At 44.1% G+C, this 21,590-nt stretch overlaps 1 protein-coding gene across 1 annotated transcript in view; it reads right to left on the reverse strand.

The window, feature by feature from the left end:
• Window positions 1–3,658: 3,658 nt before the first annotated feature.
• IL10RA (interleukin 10 receptor subunit alpha) overlaps window positions 3,659–21,590 on the reverse strand; it is a 29,226-nt gene continuing 11,294 nt past the window's right edge. The window contains exons 2-7 of the mRNA XM_040325460.1: window positions 20,083–20,203; window positions 19,005–19,183; window positions 13,178–13,347; window positions 10,804–10,951; window positions 7,103–7,227; window positions 3,659–4,604 (exon numbers count right to left, since the gene is read on the reverse strand). Coding sequence (XP_040181394.1) covers window positions 3,882–4,604; window positions 7,103–7,227; window positions 10,804–10,951; window positions 13,178–13,347; window positions 19,005–19,183; window positions 20,083–20,203 — 1,466 coding nt within the window. The 3' untranslated portion in view covers window positions 3,659–3,881. The remainder of the gene's footprint in view (window positions 4,605–7,102; window positions 7,228–10,803; window positions 10,952–13,177; window positions 13,348–19,004; window positions 19,184–20,082; window positions 20,204–21,590) is intronic.

A 21,590-nucleotide genomic window follows, 5' to 3' on the forward strand; every position in this document is an offset into this window, starting at 1 on the left:
CGGCCGTCTTAGCGTCTCAGCAGGTCGCTGAGAGGCTGAGACAGGCATCAGTCCAGGCACCTGGTGGATCCAGACTCCTAGCTCCCAGAGTCGGGATTGACGCAGTGCCTGGACTGATTCCAGTGACGTCAGCAGACTTCAGTCCGCTCTTTGCTGAAAACGGGTCACAGGAGTGCAAAAAGAGTTTCACTCCTGTGACCCATAGGAGAAGCCCAGCCGAATGAGCTTAGACTGGACTTCTCCTTTAACACCATTAATTGTTCCATAGGTCAATGGTCATCAACCCTGTCCTCTGGACCCACTAACAGGTCAGGTTTGCAAGAAAACTAAAATACATCACAGGTAATATCATTTGCTGCTCAGTGATTGCAATATTCTAGTCTGCATCTCCCCAAGGTAATACATAAAATCTGGCCTGTTAGTGGGCCCTGAGGACAGGGTTGATGACCACTGCCATAGGTTAAGGGCTCTTGCATGTGGCCCTAAAGTATAAGTGAACCCTTGTAGCAGTTACACTTGTAATGTGCTTTCCCTTGCCACCAGCCCCTCCTGCAAGTCTTATACTTACCTGTCCCGATACAGGAAGAAATTGCCCTTTATGCCTCTAAATCACCTTTCTCACAATCTTCTGAGCTGGGCCTACACAATGTACTCTCCATTCATTCCTATAGAGAGTCCATACTCTGTACTCTGACACAGTACAAGTTTTTTTATATGTTTGAAAGCTGACCTGGCTCAGAACATTTTAAAAGTGGCTAGGCAGCTTTTTGGGGTAAAACTCACTTAAACTAGGTTTGCAGGGGTGGCAAACAGCACATTATTAGTGCAACTGCACAAAAAGTGCACTCAAACTTTTAAAGTGCTAGGGTCCTGGATTTCCACTAAGGACAACATTCTACATTCAGTGTGTACATCCTCCTAGGTTTGTTCGTAATTTTTCTGGTTTTCTTCAACAGTCCATAAAGAATCTACTAAAATATAAAGATAGGCTAATTGTTTTCAATTAAAGTTGGCCCTGCTGTATGCATTCATTTCTTAGGCCTCTTTCACTTTGGTGGCTGGGGGAGCAGTACAAAAAGGTGACTGCGCTGCAATTATACTGCCCACCTTAAGTGTAAAACACAGTTGGAGTAAAATTTAACACTGCATTCTGAGTTGACAGATGGCACCGCTTGCCAACTCAAGCATTCGAGGCCCCGTACACACGACCGGATCTATCCGCTGGGATTGATCCGCGGATCAGTTCCAGCGGATAAATCCGGTCGTCTGTACGGCCTAGCGGATATTTATCCGCGGAGATTTCTCAAGCCGATCGATTTCAAGCGGATATAAATTTCTTAGCATGCTAAGAAATTTATCCGCTTGAATCGGGTCTAGCGGATTGATTCGGTGGTCTGTACAGACTCACCGGATCAATCCGTCCGCTCCCCTCCCTCGCATGCATCGTAATGATTCGACGCATGCGTGGAAGTACTTACATTCCAGCGTCGCCCACGTCGCCGCGTCATCATCGCGGCGACGGCGTGACACGTCACCGCGGATGAATTCCGCGCGGATTTTGATCCGATGGTGAGTACAAGCCATCGGATCCAAATCCAGAGGAGGAATCTCTGCTGGAAACGGTCCGGCGGACCGTTTCCAGCGGAGATCCCCTCGTGTGTACGGGACCCAAGTCAAAGGGCTTGACTTGCGTTTATGGCACATTAGCCCCGTTGTATACTTCCATTTGATTAAAAAAAAAATTACAAAAAAGAATGGCATTCAGGAAGTGGCAGGATTGTTTCCTGAAAGCCTGGCAGCAACTGTTTAGCCTCTATGGGGGGATCAGATGAACACGGACCGTGTGTCCGTGTTTATCCCATCCGATCTGCAGATGGATGGAAAAATAGGATTTTCTTTCGTCTGCAGAATCAGAGCATAGCGGACACCGATGAGATCGGGTGTCAGTGGATGTTCATCCGCTGACACCTGCTATCCCATAGAGATACATGTATGTCCGTATTTCATCCAAAAACTGATGGATGAAATACGGACATACTGTCCGCTGGTGTGAAAGGGGCCTTAGGGATGTTAGATTGTAAGTTCATTTGGGTGTGGGTCCCGTGTAAATGGTTTACAATTCTTTAAATCCATAAAATCCAGAAACTCAGAGCTGTAATTCAGTAGCATTACTTAGGCCCCGTACACACGTCCGAGGAACTCGACGTGCCAAACACATCGAGTTCCTCGGCAAGTTCAGTGTGGAAGCCGCCGAGGAGCTGAAAAGTGTACACACGACCGAGTTTCTCGGCAGAATGCGGCTCCGACCGAGTTTCTGGCTGAATTCTGCCGAGAAACTCGGTCGTGTGTACGGGGCCTAACACTTTAGTGAAGAAAGCAAACCGGGAAATTAATTTCAAGTCTAAGTTTAGTTAGGCACGTTACTTACTATCAATCCGATGTGTCCCCTGTGCTGCTAGTTCCTCATTTAGTTGAAATCCTCCTCCTCTGTTTCACAACCCCTCCTTCATCCAGAGAACATTTTTCATTCATAGAAGCTATAGTACAGCTTCTGTGAATGGAGGAGGGGGGCAGAAAGGGCAGGCACTCTCGGTGAGTACAAATGAGAAGTCCTTCAACTCAATGAATCTCTGCCGCACTAGAAGTTTACAGCGGCAGGGGTTGGCGGGATCAGAGGAAGAGGATTTCAACTAAACAAGGAGCACAAGATACAAATTGGAATATAGTAAATCATGTGACTTGTGCTGTTTTTTTTATATACTGTATTTGCTGGCGTATAAGGCCCGTACACACGGTCGGACAAAACCGATGAGAATGAACCGAAGTTCAGTTTCATCGGACCAAACCGACCGTGTGTATAGGCTATCGGTCTGTTTTCCTTCGGTCCAAAATTTCAAAACATGCTTCAAAACTGAACCGATGGACCGCTGCCCGATCGGACCAAACCGATGGTTAGTACAGAAAAGCATCGGTTCAAAACCTGCGCATGCTCAGAATCAAGTCGACGCATGCTTGGGAGCATTGAACTTTGTTTTTTTTCAGCACGTTGTGTGTTTTACGTCACCGCGTTCTGACTCGATCGGATTTTGAACTGATGGTGTGTACACACATCAGACCAACAGGCCACTTCAGCGGTGAACCGATGAAAATGGTCAGTCAGACCATTCTCATCGGTTTTGTCCGACCGTGTGTACGGGGCCTAAGACTGCCTTTTACGATTAAAAAAACTGTCCAAAAAGCAGGGGTCGTCTTATATGCCGGGTCAGCTGCTCGGATGCCTGCTGGATGTGCGGTAATACTGAATGTAGCTTTGGCTACATACAGTATATACCGATTAGCCAATCCCGGTGAGCGATGTATTCAAATGAACACAGAGCCTGCTCAGATTGGAGTAACAACCTCTGCCAATCCGAGCAGGCTACATACAGTAGCCTGTTCGAATTGGCTTTGAGAGTCAGAGAGGCGTGGGCTGATGATGTTACAGCCTCTGCCAATCCAAGCAGGCTTTGTATTCATTAATAGAATACATTGCTCGCCATGATTGGCTCCAGCTCCAGCAAGAACGAAGAAGAATATGGCTCCAGAAGGAAGAAATATGAAGCGTCGGAAGCCTCGGAAAGGGGGGTCGTCTTATACAGTGAGTACAGTCAAAAAACGTAAAAAACTGTAAAATTAGGGGGTCGTCTTATACGCCCGGTCGCCTTATATACCGGCAAATACGGTACAAAATTTAGGCTTTAAATGTTAAACTAGAGTTGGGTTTAAATCACTTCTACCTTTTTCTCAATTCTACTATAATACAAAACACAAAAAAAGCACTCTCTTATGTTTTGTTAGCCTTATTGAAGGTTGAAGACACACAAATATCCCAACCATTCCTCCTAAGACCTAGTATCCATGATCTGTTCTACATCTCCAAGTGATAGAACACTGACGCCTAAATCCCAAAGTTTGTTGCTGAATGGGCGGTATGCCACTGTAAGTGGTATTGATGACTGAAAAGCCCCGGGAAGTTGAATCCATGGTTGCAGCAAAGAATGAAACTCTTTCTGGTGATGAAAGTCAACTTGGTGATTCTGTGGTGCTTGAGATAAGTACTCTTTTATTTGTGGTTGCCATGTACTCTCCAGTTGCAGTTCTTTGCTTTCTAAAATATTTGTGTTCTCCTCTGGTTCTTGCTGTCTCAGGTAACCCAGTCCTTCATGTACCATTACTATCTCAATGCTCGTACCACAAGTTTGGATGTCTCTATCATCACCACTATCCCAACAGTTGATGAGGTTCTGGGAGTCTGTTGATAGGCTAATACCACTGTCTTCACTTTTGGTGCTTTTTATTTCACAAGAGTCCTCCTCTAGTGTGTTTATATTGGTAATATCAGGTTTTGACAAACTTTCACCTACACAGAGCACTTGAGAGGACTTTGAGATTTTGGTGGCAAAGATTTGGCTTCCAAAACCACTGTCTGCACTGCTGCGCATCAAAGACTCCCTGAGCTCTGGCATCAGATGTTCAGTCGGGTGATTCTCCCAGTGCAGGGTTGTCTCAATAACAGAGGATGATGGTTTATCCATCCATGACCAACTTCTCTGAATAAGAGACTTCTGTGGAAAGAATTACATATTTGGTCATTATTTTGTTACACTTTTTTTGGACATGTTTACTTCACTTCTCTTGCTTGTGCATACTCATGCTCTTCTGTGGGCTGATAGCAAGAGTACAGTAGGGTTCATGCACACTATTATTTGTAGACCTTCTATGTGCCTAGCGTAAATTTCTGGACAATTTCCCACACCCAGGAGCTACATGTACTACGTGCAAAGGCACACGTTTTTTCACCTTAAAGTGCATGTAAACCCCCAAAAAAAATATATTTTTTTGATGTCACAATGTAGAGTATAAGATTCCCTATCATCTGTGCCCAGTCTTGCCACACAGAGTTAATCCAGCGCTGAGCAATCCTCTTTTAATGTTCAGTGAAAATTAACAGAATTCCAGATAAAAACTTGCCAAATTATAAAGTCCGTTTCTCTGTTCTTGCTTTGTGTTACAGGTTATTTACATATCTAGAGCTTGGACATGTTTATCATATGTTATGTTATGTTTATCATAATATGAGGTGATCCAAAGTTCATTGTATATTACCAGGATATGTAAATAACCTGTAACACAAAGCAAGAACAGAGAAACGGACTTTATAATTTGGCAAGTTTTTATCTGGAATTCTGTTAATTTTCACTGAACATTAAAAGAGGATTGCTCAGCGCTGGATTAACTTATGAGTTTACATCCACTTTAATGCATTCTATGCATTAAGGTGAAAAAACATCAGAGGATTAGCCCCCCCCCCCCGTTAACTTACCTGATCCCTCGAAAGTCCCACGTCATTGGCTTGCGCTGCTGTCAATCACATCCAATAACGCGGTGCTCCAGGGGGCAGGGCCGAGTGATACAGTGATATGGCCGCCGGCTGTATCACGGGAGCGAGCCCGAAAGAACTAACCCCCATGGGAGAGAGCTTGCATGAAGGGGGTTAGTTCTTGCAGGGAGGAGCCGAGACAGCCGCCGAGGGACCCCAGAAGACCAGGTACGGGGCCACTCTGTGCAAAACGAGCTGCACAGTGGAGGTATGTATAACATGTTTGTTTTAAAAAAAAATACCTTTACAACCCCTTTAATCATTTCACACCAGGTTAATGCACCTTTTCAGCTCACCGGGGGTTACACCAGTGCCTCAGAGCTTTCCATTGCCAATTAGAGAAGCTTCGCATAGCATTAAATCTTTTAAGATTTATTAGATTAAAACAGAATTGCACTTACTTATAGTATCCTCACCAATAACGTGCTCTAGAAATTCCTGGTAGAGGGCTGCACTGACTTGATAAAACACAGTGGACCAACAACAGGAGATGACATGGTTTCCCAAATCATCACAAATCATCACTGACTGTGAAATCTTCACACTGGACCTCATCCAACTTGGATTCTGTGCCTCTTCCTCCAGACTCTGGGACCTTGTTTTCAAAATTAAATGCAATTTTCCACAGTCAGTGATGATTTGGGGAGCCATGTCATCTGCTGGTGTTGGTTCACTGTGTTTTATCAATTCCAAAGTCAGCACAGCCAAGGAAATTCTAGAGCAGTTCATGCTTCCCTCTGCTGACCAGCTTTATGGAGATGCTGATTTCATTTTCCTGCAGGACTTGGCACCTGCCCACACTGCCAAAAGGACCAATACCTTGCTTAATGATTATAGTATCACTATGCTTGATTGGCCGGCAAACTCGCCTGGCCTTAACCCCATAGAGAATCTGTGGGGTATTGTCAGGAGCAAGATGAAAGACACCATACCCAACAATGCAGACGAGCTGGAGGCCGATATCATAGCAACCTGGGCTTCCATAACACCTCAGCTGAGCAGTGCCACAGGCTGATTGTCTCCAGGCAATGCCACATTGATGCAGTAATTCATGCAAAAGGAGCCACAACAAAGTATTGAGTGCATACTATTCCGGACATAGACTTACTTTTCAGTAAGCTAACATTTTTGCATTACAAAATCCTTTTTTTTTTATTGGTCTTATGTAATATTCAAATTTTCGGAGATACTGAATTTGGGGTTTTTACTAGCTGTATGCATAATCATCAAAAAAATAAAAAATGCTTGCAATTTATCACTCTGTGTGTAATGCATCAATATAAAATATGAGTCTCACTTTCTGAATTCAATTATTGAAATAAATTAACTTTTTGATGATATTCAATTTTTTTTAGATGCACCTGTATAACCATAAGAATAAAATTAAGAATGTGTTGGTTTGGTATGCTGCAATACAGACATTCTGATAAAGAAGGGCCAGTGCGTCTTCTTATGCCCTGTACACACGATCGGACCTTTGTCCGACCAAATTCACATCGGAATTCTGATGGAATTCCATCGGAGGAAAAGAGAACGTTCAATATGTGAACTCCGATGGAATTACGCCGATGTGGCATACACACGACAGACTTTTTCCATCGAAAATGCCGGTCGTGTGTACGGGACAATACTGTTACAAACTAAATTTGTTAAATCATGTATTTGTAAAAATGTTTTACTCACTAGAGTTATGGGTGTCTTGACAACTCCCCGAGTATAAATACAGATTAAAACATTGACAAAGATCAATAGAACCACAAAAGTTAGAATACAGGAGGCCACCACCAAGAGAGTGCTGTTTGACACACCTGCAGAGACAAAGAATAAATCAGAAATTATCTTGGGTTCAGCCTTCTGAAATTTGCATGTGAGATGGTAGCTTATGGAAACATCACAAAACCTGGGTTTCAATGGTCAGATAAGTATTTCTATAAACTGGGCCCTAATCTTCTGGTACAATATTTTTTATTAAAATATATTAAACAAATCGACAAATTCCCACGCAGGGGATACGAAAGCAAAAGTATACATAAAGCACATAGTAGAAAACATACTATTAAAGGAACTAATCACAAATTACCACCGTCACCTCAGCCGGGGCCGGGGGGCAGTGCGATATGCCTGAGCCAAAAGGCCCAGGGGACTAGGCCCTAATCTTCAACACGATGGGCCAGATCCACAAAGAACTTACGGCGGCGTATCTATTGATACGCCGCGTAAGTTCTACGATGCGCCGTTGTATCTTTGTTTTGTATGCACAAAACAAGATACGCCTGAATGTGGGCTAGATCCGATTGACGTACGTCTTAGTACGCCGTCGGAATCTTAGGTGCATATTTACGCTGGCCGCTAGGTGGCGCTTCCGTTGATTTCCGCGTAGAGTATGCAAATTAGCTAGATACGCCGATTCTCAAACGTATATCTGCCCGGCGCATTTTTTTACGTAGTTTCCGTAAGGCTTTTTTCGGCGTAACGTTACCCATGCCTCTATGAGGTGTACGCAATGTTAGTTATGGAAGTCGGGACAGCGTCAAATTTTCCGTCGTTTACGTTGTTTGCGTAAATCGTTCGCGAATAGGGCTTTGCGTAAGTTACGTCCACGTCGAAAGCATTGAATATTTGCGACGTGATTTTGCGCATGCGCACTTGGATACGTCCATGGACGGCACATACACGTTCGTAAAAAGCATCAATTACGTGGGGTCATACCAGATTACCATACAACACGTCCACTCCACTACTTTGAATTACGCGGGCTTACGCCGGCCGATTTACATTATGCCCGCGCACATATGGGAGCAAGTGCTTTGTGGATACCCTACGAGCCACTCTGAGTTACGGCGGCGTAGCGCATATGAGATGCGCTACGCCCGCCTAAATATACGCCCGTTTTTGTGGATCTGGCCCCATATATTTTTAAACAGTTACTCCACAACAGATCTTAATGAAACATCCACACTTTGCACACAGTTCATTGGATGTGAGATGTCCATGAACCATTGAGACACATTGAGTATGTAGAGGCTTCCTAAGCACTTGTGTATATAACAATAATAGAATGCTGTAGCAATAATAGAATTATACAAAGGAATTCCAGATGCCAATTTTAAGGTCTCACATAGTACAGTTCCTTCTATGAAGGATTATTCATATAGGGTGTAACAAAAGAGGTTCTATAGTAATAGTCCAGAACGTAGTTAAATGCATTTATTACAAGAGGTAATTTTGCGATCTTTAAAATTCTTACATATTAAGAGCAAAGAGTCATGAAGGCAATTGTATCATGAATATCTTAGTGTTGTAAAAGCTTCCTTGATAAACGGTTTCTACAGATGTACATGTATCCTTGTCTTTTGAAGTGAATCTATATACTTTTTCATTTTAGTGAATTATTGCTATATCTTAGAAATGTAGATAGACTATTAGGTGGTCACTATCTTTATTCCTCATTTCCCACAGGCCATTCCTATTATTTCTTACTGCAGTAACACCACATCACCTTTAAAGGTGAACTCCGGACATATATCAAAAACACCAATGGATGCAGTTATTTATTTAAAAATATATTTTAGATTGTTGGAATGCTAGCTTGTTTAAAAAACTCTATTTAACGTGGTTTCAGTCTCTTATAATTGCTTTACAATAGACTGAAAGAGAGAAGGGCAGTGTTTGGGACTAGATCATGGGTGCTCAACCTGTGGCCATCTAGCTGTTGCGGTACTACAATTCCCATCATGCCTCTGCCTTTGAGAGTCATTGCTTGTATCTGTCAGCCTTGCAATGAGTCATGGGACTTGTAGTTCCGGAACAGCTGGAGGGCCACAGGTTGAACACTCATGGACTAGATGAACAGAAAAAAAAGTCTTGAAAAATATCAGCTGTGTAAATAGCTGTTTGCCTGGAGTTCAGCCTTTGACCCCTTTCACACAGGCTATCCGATCAGGACCTGATCAGACACTGGGGGTTATTTACAAAAGGCATATCCCTTTTGCATTACAAATGCAAACTATGGGCCAGATTCTCGTAGATCGGCCTAAAAATGGGCGGGCGTAACGTATCTGATTTACGTTACGCCACCGCAAGTTTTTCAGGCAAGTGCTTTATTCACAAAGCACTTGCCTGTAAAGTTGCGGCGGTGTAGCGTAAATCACCCGGCGGAATTCAAATTCAGCGGGTAGGGGGCGTGTTTCATTTTAATGAAGCGCGTCCCCGCGCCGAACGAACTGTGCATGCGCCGTCCCTAAAATTTCCCAGCGTGCATTGCTCTAAATGACGTCGCAAGGACGTCATTGATTTTGACGTGGACGTAAATTACGTCCAGCACCATTCACGGACGACTTACGCAAACGACGTAACTTTTTAAATTTTCCACGCGGGAACGATGGCCATACTTAACATTGACTGCGCCTCATAGACCCAGGGGCAACTTTACGCCGGGAAAAGCCTAACGTAAACGTCGTAACTTTACTGCGTCGGCCGCGCGTACGTTCGAGAATTCGCGTATCTAGCTAATTTGCATACTCGACGTGGAAATCGACGGAAGCGCCACCTAGCGGGGGAAAAAAAATTGCAGTTACGATCCGACGGTGTAAGAGACTTACGCCTGTCGGATCGAAAGGATATCTATGCGTAACTGATTCTAAGAATCAGTCACATAGATACGACGGCGCTAGGCAGAGATACGACGGCGTATCTGGAGATGCGCCGTCGTATCTCTTTTGAAAATCTGGGCCTATAAGTGCAAAGCGCACTTGAAATTGTACTGAAAGTGCAGTTGATGTAAACCTCAGGGGTAGATCTGAAATGAGGGGAAGCTCTGCTGATTTCATCATCCAATCACGTGCAAACTAAAATGCTGTTTTTTCTTTTCCTTGCATGTCCCCCTCAGATCTACAGCGACTGCACTTCCAAGTGCACTTTTAATGCAATTTCAAGTGCACTTTGCACTTGTAGTGCAAAGTGGATCTGCCTTTCGTAAATAACCCCATTGTCCTCTATGGAGTGGCGGATGTCAGCAGACACATGTTTGCTTACACCCGCTGCCATCCTACCCTATCGCCAAAAACAGATGGATGGTGGTCCTATTTCCCATTTGTCCGGCAGGTCGGATCAGATGGCATTGGATGGAACAGACTGGCAGTCCGTTAAAATCTGTTTGCCCCATAGAGGGGGGTGGGACTGTTTCCGTGTCCGCTCTGCATATTGGAGAGGACCGGGACCTGTCATCTGCCTGCTCAGCGGGATCCACCATTGAGCAAGCAGATTCCACTTAGCGGAGGCACCCGTGTCAAAGGGGCCTTAAACTGGCACATACAGCTTAACCACGTAAAAAATAAAAAATAAAATACAGTACAGTGTTTATTTAAAGAGTTATAAAAACTCACCTTGTTCGGGGAGGTAAATGCAGATCTCTGAAGAAGCTTCACCAACATTGCTACGTGAACCAATTGCAGGCTGAATTTGTATGCAATACTTCTGTCCCTCAACCAGGCCAGTAATATGGAACCTTTCGCAGTACTCCACCTGCTCAAACTTAAAGTAAATCCTGGTTTCAGACAATATGTACTATTAAACCATATAAGAAATACTATAATCAATGTTACTGTTCACATTGCTTAAAACTGAACTTTGCAAAGAAAATTACTTGTTTTTACTTTTGCTCTGTAAGTAGCTACTTCTTTAGATGCCCGACCCCTGTAGTGTTCTTCACCTTATGCATTAAAAAAAAGAAAATAGTTCTCACCGCATACAAGGCACCCTGTGATCAAAAGAGGTGTGGATGAATATCAAGATCTCCCTTTGTAGCCAACCTAAAAATAACTACAGTAAAACCATGAATTACAAGCATAATTCGTTCAAGAAACATGCTTGTAATCCAAAGCACTCGTATAGCAATGCAAATTTCCCCATAAAAAATAATGGAAACTCAAATGATTCAGTCCACAACCATTTATTCTTAAGTCATTCAGTTTATAGTCCATATAAAAAGATTATATGAATGTGATAGGTTGTGTAACCATAAAATGTCCATCCACAAATGGCAGCCTCCACAAGGGGATTAGAAGCTAAATTTAGCAGGAGCTACAGAGTAGAGTAAAAGAGAAGAGAGGCGCCTCTAAGTGTAGCAAAATTGTTACATTTATTAAGGATACAACATATAGCAACTCACATGGTTAATGATTAAAACAGGCACATCTTAGTATGCAGGCATCCAGGGTAAAGCTGTCCATATAGATCGTCCTCTACACCGCCGGCTCTCACCGCTGTCAGTCTGCAATCATGACCAGGAAGTCTACCCTCCAGTAGGGATGATGTCAATGGTGGTGGCGATGCAGAGGATGGTCTATGTGGACAGCTTTACCCCGGATGCCTGCCTACTTAGATGTGCCACTTTTAATCATCAACCATGTGAGTTGCTAAATGTTGTGCCCTTATAAAATGTAACCAAATTGCTACACTTATGTACCCTGTACACACGACCGGTTTTCCCGTCAGAATAAACTCTGAGGCCTTGTACACACGACCGAGTTTCTCGGCAAAAACCAGCAAAAACTTGCTGGGAGATTTTTTTTTGCCGAGGAAACCGGTCGTGTGTACATTTTCATCGAGGAAACTGACGAGAAACTCGAAGAGCCAAAAAGAGAGCATGTTCTCCATTTCCTTTACGGGAATTGAGAAAATTGGCTTGTTGAGTTCCTCGACGGCTTCACAAGGAACTTGACGAGCAAAACGATGTGTTTCACCCGTCGAGTTTCTCGGTCGTGTGTATGAGGCCTGATGGTTTTTCAGATGAATGTCCGCTCTAGCTGTCTTGCATACACATGGTCAGACCAAATTCCGACCGTCAAGAACATGGTGACGTACAACACTACGACGAGCCGAGAAAAATGAAGTTCAATGCTTTCGAGCATGCGTCAACTTGATTCTGAGCATGCATGGTTTTTAGTCCGTTGGAATTGAATCCAGACAAACGGAAATTGAGAACATGTTCTCTATCTAATTCCGTCTGAATTTCTGACGGAAAAAGTCAGATGGGGTATACACATGGACGGAATATCTGATGAAAAGCTTCCGTCTGACTTTTTCTGTCGGAAATTCTGCTCGCGTGTACAAGGCATTAGAGGTATTAGAGGTACAAGGCATTTTATATTCAGTTGTAAATCTAATTGCAAGACAGTTTATTAAATTTGTTTATCAAATTCAAATAAAAAAAAAAAATGTGCTTGTCTTGTAAAACACTCGCAATCCAACGTTTTACTGTGTAAGCAAAAGGCAACACAGGCAACAGGAAAATGTTTTTGAATTTCCTACATGGTTCTTACAACGTTATCTAATTTCATGACAAGGTGGTCATACAAAGGGAAATATCAATTCTTGTCAAAACTCTCTAGTACAAGCTGCTGTGCTCATTATGTGCATTCATTGTTCGCTATCACATATTATCTATTTACTTGGTGAAAAAAAGCAGGTGGGTCTTGCAACCTGACATTCATTTAAAAGCAGAGGATGAAATCCACAGCAAAGTGTCGCAGATAGAAAAACAGTATATCATTTAAAATTGGTAAGCCAATGTCCTGATCTTAATCGATCTGAAATGCTGTTTCATGATCTGAAGCAAGACATCCCAATATATACATTAACTAAAACAACCTTGCGTAGAGAAATGAGTCAGAATACCTCCTAAAACGGAATATGTTTTTAGTGAATATATTTTGTCAATAAGAAAAACACTTAGCACTGACAGTAGTATATACATACCATATAGTTATCTGAGGTTCGTTGAATATCTATGTGGTACATGCGGTTAAAGGGAAAATAATCTTCAAAGCGTCGAGTAATGTTATTCGATGTAACTATTGGCAAAGTGATCTGAACAAGTAAGGAAGGCCCATCCACATCCACTTGTACAGATGGTGGAGGCAGAGTAACTGCAAGGGAATCATGTATTTTGTAGTTAGTCTACTATCATTGGCAAATCAAATCAAATAGATGCACAAGATCAAATATAAAATGCTAATAAAGGCAGGTGGGTTCAAAGAGTCAGAAACAGACTAATATCCTTACCCTGTTTAAATTTGACAATCTATAGAAGTACTACCCCCATCATAAATTCCATTAAACTTTCCTAATGCCGCGTACACACCATCACTTTATGTGATGAAAAAAAACGACACTTTCTGTGAAGTAAAAAATTACGTTTTTGAAACTTCAATTTTCAAAGACGAAGTTGCCTACACACCATCGTTTTTCTCACAATGTTCTTGCAAAGTGAGGTTACGTTCCACCACGTTTTACCATTGAAGCTCGCTTCATAAGTAGCTTCTGGGCATGCGTGGATGAAAAAACGTCTTAGAAAACGACGTTTTTTGCTACACACGGTCAATTTCTGTGAAGTAAAAAGTGCACTTTTGAAAAACGACACATAAAATTGAAGCATGCTTCAATTTTTTTTGGTCGTTTTTTACAAGACATAAAACGACGTTTTCCCCCACACACAGTCAATTAAAGTGACGTTTTTAAAAACGTCATTTTTTTTCATCACATAAAGTGATGGTGTGTACGCGGCATCAGAGTGTCATAAATTCCAGACAGGTAATCAGGACCATAAACCTTCCTCAATAGAATCTTTAGGCTGCCTATAGAAGGATCAACGTTTCAATTTATGTATGGCCATTCCTGCTCCACAGAAGTCGATCTAAGTCGACGGTTGGAATTTTTTTTTGAATAACAGGCTGGATCCAATCAGCTTACATTGGGCTAATTGATACTGTAAAACCACTTAGGCTGAGCTATACTAATAGCCTGGTTTACTTTACTGAAGGTAGTTTGGTACCAGACACTCTTGGGCTATCATATACAGGAGGAAATCTGTCTGATCTAGACATATAAGGTAAATAATTCTAATGGCGCGTACACACGATCAGTCCATCTGATGAGAACGGACCGATGGACCGTTTTCATCGGTTAACCGATGAAGCTGTCAGAAAAACGATCGTGTCAGAACGCGGTGACGTAAAACACACGACGTGCTGAAAAAAACGAAGTTCAATGCTTCCAAGCATGCGTCGACTTGATTCTGAGCATGCATGGATGTGAAGGATGTCTCCCTGCTTGGTTAAATTGTGGGTTAGATGGATTCATGTGTCACAAGCTATTGACATGTTAATGACCCTTCCTCAGCCAGTTCCCTAGTTCAAATGGTAATTGATTTATTGTGTGTGGGAAGGAGACCGGCCTTACTGTTTACAATGATTAGAAGTGGCTCATGTTAATTATTCTGATTGCTTCATTGTGGTCAGGCTGTTACACCTAGTAATTAACTCCGCTGATGTCTTTATCTAAAGAAACGTGTCTGCAGGGTCGGCTCCGACTTGTCTCCTATAATCTGTATGGGAAACCCCACTGTGTGAGGGGGGCGTTCCTAACAGGCTGTAACCACATATAAGCTGAGTTTTTGTGTCAATAAAGTGTCTTGTTCCAGCAGTAAGCTTGTCTCATGTGTGGCTTTCTGGGCGATTCCAGGGATATCCCTCCTCGTGGAATATTGGGGTGATTTTCGTTATGGGAAGAAGGGAACGTTGACGGGGATATCATACCGATACCGTCACAATTGGTTGGTAGCAGCGGGATCTTCCCTTCTATTCCCCTTCACACCCGGATTCCAAGCAGACACTGGAAGAACTACTGGAAGTTCGTGGAAGGATCGCTAGCAACAAAACCAAGCGGGTCATCATAGCAGAATTAATGGAGCTAGACCAGGAGGACGGGATTGCAGCAACGCCAGCAGTACAAGAGATGGAGACACCAGTGATTCAGGAGGAGTCACCAACCAACAAGCTAATGAGAGAGAAGCTAGCATGGTTCGGTCCAAACCCAACGCCGGATGTGGTTCTGAAAGTGATGGACCTGTTAGCGGAGGAGGCTAAACAAATAAGGGACGCAGAACTACAGAAGGATAAACAAATAAGGGACGCAGAACTACAGGAGGCTAAACAAATAAGGGACGCAGAGCTACAGAAGGCTAAAGAAATAAGGGACGCAGAACTCCAGAAGGCTAAAGAAATAAGGGACGCAGAGCTACAGAAGGATAAACAAATAAGGGACGCAGAGCTACAGTTAAAACTGGCAGCAGTCCAACAAGCAGCCGCACCTTCTACGAACAGTGAGTACAGCACAGCAGACGCAAGGAAGATTCCGTTTAGCGCTTTTAAAGCTTTTGATGAAAAGGACTGTGAGATTGATAACTACCTGGCAGATTTTGAGCGACAATGTAACCTGCACCGAATTGCTAGAAGAGAGTGGGTTGCAATATTGTCAGGCAAACTGTCAGGCAAAGCTTCTGATGCTTTCCGGACCGTGCCAGATCAGGATATTCATAGCTACGCCCGGGTTAAAGAAGCGCTCCTGGCTCGTTATGCAGTAACCCCAGAGTCCCACCGACAGAAGTTCAGGGACTCACGCAAAACCACGAAAGACTCTTACGCAGAATGGGCATGCCAGCTGTCCCTGTCGGCCTCTAACTGGGTTAACAGCAGCCAGGCCACCACCGCAGAGGACATTTTGCAACTAATGCTCCTGGAGCAATTTTACAATCACATCCAGACGGATGTCAAAGATTGGGTGAGAGATCGCAGGCCCATGACTCTACCAGAGGCCGCGAAGTTGGCGGATGAATATGCGGATACTCGCAAGACAAACCAGGTCACACCACGGGTACAACCTCCACAACCAACGGCGCCCTCACACCCACCAGCCGCTAGATACCAACCGCCTAACAGACCGATGACATCTAGTCCTCGCTACCCACGCCAGGAGGACAACGAACAACGCTGCTTCCGGTGCAAACAGTTGGGTCACTTCAAGCAGAATTGCCCCATGAACGACAACACCAGGTCATATTGGTCTCAACCGGGGTACCGCCCACCAGCAGCAGCCCATTGTGTAGACTCGGCTTGGGATCCCCAGGAGCTGGGTCAGGAAGAACCATTGGGCACCCCTTACGAAGCCCTCATGGTACAATCTGTTATTACGGACAACAGGGAACACCATTGTCAGCTGGTCATGGGCGACCGCCATGAGCCGGAGGGGCCTTGGAGGGAGCTGGGCAGAAAGAGGCACCGCCGGCTACCCCCCAAGAAGAAGAGGTCCTGGAAGCCGTATAACAAGCTGACCTGGGAGGAGAAGAAGCGACTGGAGGAGAGGGAGTCGCAGCGGGCGTCCCAGATGCGGGCCGAGATGTTCGCCAAGGGCCCACCGGTGGCCCCTTACACCACCACCCAGTTCCTGATGATGAAGGACCACGTGGAGAGCCTGCAGGACATGAGCAAGCAGGAGCTGATCCGTGAGTACATAGAGCTGGAGGAGTGCATAAGCCGCATGGAGGAGGAGAACAACCACCTGAGGTCACAGCAGGCTGACCCCCCCAGGCTCCATGAACTGGAGATGGAGCTGGAGAAGCTCCAAGAGGAGAACCGGCGGCTGCGGAGGGAGCAGGGGGTGGCTGACCTTATGGGGCTCTGAGTCCCCTCTCCCCCCCCGGACTCTGAGCACCAGTGCTACAGCATTTCAACAAATATAACTTTTTCTTTTTATGAATCTCCTGTGATTGTCACTTCAGAGCCATAACCTGCCCCCTTCCATAGCGGGACACCTAGACGGCGGCGCACAGACCCATTCGCTGTCTTCACACTGACTTCTGGTGACTTTGCAGATCGCACAAAGACTTGGGGACTGACCGGCGTGTGATCTGACGACCCGGTGGCATACCTGAGTCGGAAGCAGTTACCAATGGAGGTCAGTCACGCCAAACGGAGTTAACCTCGGACTAAAAGCTCTGAACCCGTCAACCCTACTGGACCAGGGAAGGTCCAACCGGGTTTGCCGGAGCAGGGAGAAAAAGGGGGGCCATTGTGAAGGATGTCTCCCTGCTTGGTTAAATTGTGGGTTAGATGGATTCATGTGTCACAAGCTATTGACATGTTAATGACCCTTCCTCAGCCAGTTCCCTAGTTCAAATGGTAATTGATTTATTGTGTGTGGGAAGGAGACCGGCCTTACTGTTTACAATGATTAGAAGTGGCTCATGTTAATTATTCTGATTGCTTCATTGTGGTCAGGCTGTTACACCTAGTAATTAACTCCGCTGATGTCTTTATCTAAAGAAACGTGTCTGCAGGGTCGGCTCCGACTTGTCTCCTATAATCTGTATGGGAAACCCCACTGTGTGAGGGGGGCGTTCCTAACAGGCTGTAACCACATATAAGCTGAGTTTTTGTGTCAATAAAGTGTCTTGTTCCAGCAGTAAGCTTGTCTCATGTGTGGCTTTCTGGGCGATTCCAGGGATATCCCTCCTCGTGGAATATTGGGGTGATTTTCGTTATGGGAAGAAGGGAACGTTGACGGGGATATCATACCGATACCGTCACAATGGATTTTTAACCGATGGTTGTGCCTACTAACGATAGTTTTTTGTGCTATCGGTTAGGAATCCATTGGTTAAATTTAAAACAAGTTGTCTTTTTTTTAACCGATGGTTAAATAACCGATGGCGCCCACACACGATCGGTTTTGACAGATGAAAACGGTCCATCAGACCATTCTCATTGGTCTGATGGACTGTTGTTTTCCCTGATGAGATTCTTGGCAAGAAACTCTTGCCGCCGGAGTGTACTGACATTCATTTTAAAAGAACCGTGGTTCTCTTGAAAGGAAAGAACGCGCTCGTCACATTCAATGCCATCGCTGCCATCTTGCTTCACCCTACCTATGCCGTGGAAGCTATCACGCATGCGTCAAAGTCATTTTGAGCATGCGCGGGTTTCCACGGCAACGGGTAAGTATACACACTCTCGGGTTTCTCGTCTGGAAACAGGCCGACAAGAATCGTCGAGATTCTGGCCAGATTACCTGACGAGAAACCTGAATGCCTCGGTATTCTCTGCAAGAATCAGTTTTCTTGCTGGTTTTTGCAGAGAAACCTGGTCGTGTTTACAAGGCCTTACATGGGAAAGCAAAGACCTGCCCTTTTCCCAAGATGGATACCTCAACAAAAAGACATTAGTGTAAAACAGGGCATGGTAAGTCAGTAATGGGGTAAACATTTCCTTTAGGAAGACCACAGGCAATACTGGTGACTAGTCTTTTCTCAGCCTTGTTTGAGCATAGTTTCCACAGTTTAGGCCCTCATTAAGCTAACAAGACCTATATGCACCTTGATCTGCTGCATTGAGCCCAGCCTAATTCTCTTTATACACATACTTGCAGTAATTTGCAAACAAATCTTTGGGAATGGTAATACTCATTATGGAACTAAGTGTAAGGAGGGATTCATGGTATATTGCAGGGATCTCCTAACTATGGCCCTCCAGCTGTTGCAGAACTACACAGCCCATGAGGCATTGAAAAACTATGACATTCATAGACTAGGCATGATGGGAATTGTAGTTCCTGAACAACTGGAGGGCCATAGTTTGGAGACCCCTGGTATATTGTATAGATAACATACATTTTTTGAGGAAATTGTATATGCCGCATAAAAGCAAAGGAGTGTTCGAACTAAATGAATATTTTAGAACTAGAAGCTTACCTTCTGTGAACATGTAGCGTCTTGTACGAGTCCATTTTGATGTCTGGTTTCCTAGAACACTCCTAACTCGTGCAAAATAACCTGCGCTCATTGGTAAGGTTTCAACTGTAAGGTCACAGCTGCGGTGTCCAATAAAAGTGCAGTTTGGCACAACAGTCCAGTTGGAGTTGGAACCATACCTGAACAAAGTGAAAACATAGTGATTCATTAATATCTTTAAATATCTACCATGGAAGATGCGAATGTAGTAAATGTGTGCACATGGGCCCAGATTCTGAAAGGACTTACGACGGTGCAGCGCCATGTACGCCGTCGTAAGTCCTAATCCGAGCCGTCGTATCTATGCGCCTGATTCTTAGAATAACTTACGCATAGATATCCATTAGATCCGACAGGCGTAAGTCTCTCACGCCGTCGGATCGTAACTGCATTTTTCCGTCAAAATATGTAAATCACCTAGATACGCAAATTCACGAACGTACGCCCGACCGACACAGTAAAGTTACGACGTTTACGTTAGGCTTTTCCCGGCGTATAGTTGCCCCAGCTATATGAGGCATAAGTGCAGCGTACCAATGTTAAGTATTGCCGTCGTTCCCGCGTCGAAATTTGAAAAAGTTACGTTGTTTGCGTAAGTCATCCGTGAATAGGGCTGGACGTCATTTACGTTCACGTCGAAACCAATGACGTCCTTGCGGCGTACTTTGGAGCAATGCACACTGGGAAATTCCACGGACGGCGCATGTGGGAAAAACGTCAATCACGTCGGGTCACAGTAGATTTACATAAAACACGCCCCCCAGATCCAAATTTGAATTAGGCGGGCTTACGCCGGCCGATTTACGCTACTCCGCATCAACTTACGGAGCAAGTGCTTTGAGAATACAGCACTTGCCCATCTAAGTTGCGGAGGCGTAACGTAAATCGGATACGTTACGCCCGGGCAAAGTTACGCCGCTTTACGAGAATCTGGCCCATGGTTTCTAAGCACAAAGTGGAACTGTTAACAATAATTCTAATTGTTTGCTATAGTCAAAAATCTGTTTGACACTATTTACCTTTCTCCAGTGTTTCTCACCTTATATATTCCACTTGATACAAAATTCCTTCGCTACCAGATTTGTTGTGTGACCAATTTAATATGTGATGAAAATAATCCAGTGGAAAATGGACATTTTCAGGAGGTTCCAGCAAATCACCTACAGGAAAAAAAAAGAAGAAGAGAATTATACAACGGTCCCAACTGTCCCTCATTTGGAGGGACTTTCCTTTTTTAAGAACCAAATCCCTCTCTTTATCTTTCCTCCTCAATTGTTTATTTTTTGTCTGTTGTATGGACCCAATAAAGAAAAAGCACTTTTTAACTACTAGAAGAGATATATTACACTAAACTTTAATTCGAACGATAGGCAAAACCTTTTTTTTTTCATTTTGGATAGAGTAATGGAGGGTTATTTGGCCATCAGTGTCCCATTGGGGAGATTTCCCTTTACTTCCTGTCACATAGTCAAACAGGAAGTTATAGGAAATCCCTGAAAATTAAAAGGGGTTGTAAAGATACAATTTTTTTTCCTAAATAGCTTCCTTTACCTTAGTGCAGTCCTCCTTTACTTACCTCATCCTTCCATTATGCTTTTAATTGTCCTTATTTCTTCTGAGAAATCCTCACTTCCTGTTTTTCTATCTGTAACTCCACACAGTAATGCAAGGCTTTTTCCCTGGTGTGGAGTGTCGTGCTCGCCCCCTCCTTTGGACTACGGGAGAGTCAGGGAGTCCACTAACACACAGCTCCTTTCTCTATCTGCAATGTAGAGAGTGTCCTGACTTCCCTGTAGTCCAAGGGAGGGGGCGAGCGTGAGGCCTCGTACACACGACAGAGATTCTCGGCAGAATTCGCCGAGAAACTCGGTCAAAACCCGGATTCTGCCGAGAATCTCTGTCGTCTGTACAGTTTTGGCTCGATGGAGCCGCCGAGGAGCTCGACGAGAAAATAGAGAACATGTTCTCTATTTTCTCGTTGGCCGCGTTGTTCTATAGGAGAAGGCGGCCCGCCGAGCTCTTCGGCGGCTTCATCCCAAAACGAGACGAGGAACTCGACGTGCCAAGCACGTCGAGTTTCTCTGTCGTGTGTACGAGGCCTGACACTCCACACCAGGGAGAAAGCTTGCATTACTGTGTGGAGTTACAGACAGAAGAACAGGAAGTGAGGATTTCTCAGAAGAAATAAGGACATTTAAAAGCAATATTGAAGGATGAGGTAAGTGGAGGAGGACTGCACTAAGGTAAAGGAAGCTATTTAGGGAAACAAATGGTACCTTTACAACCCCTTTAAGGTAATTCCTTGGGGACCCCCAGGTCACCAGAACTAGCATTCCCATTGGAAGATTTCCCTTCTATTACCTTTTTGGGGACAGCCCAAAATTTGGAATTTTCTTCTACTGTACTGGTAATGGTAAACAGGACACATAGAGATAGCCAATCTCCTTAACAGGGGCCCAGACAGCAATAAAAACTGCGTTCTAATTCCTCTTCACTCTATCCAAAAAAAAGGTTTTGCCTTATACTTTAAACATCAAAGTTACTTCA

The sequence above is a fragment of the Rana temporaria genome, chromosome 10 (genome assembly GCF_905171775.1).
Source record: "Rana temporaria chromosome 10, aRanTem1.1, whole genome shotgun sequence".
NCBI lineage: Eukaryota > Metazoa > Chordata > Amphibia > Anura > Ranidae > Rana > Rana temporaria.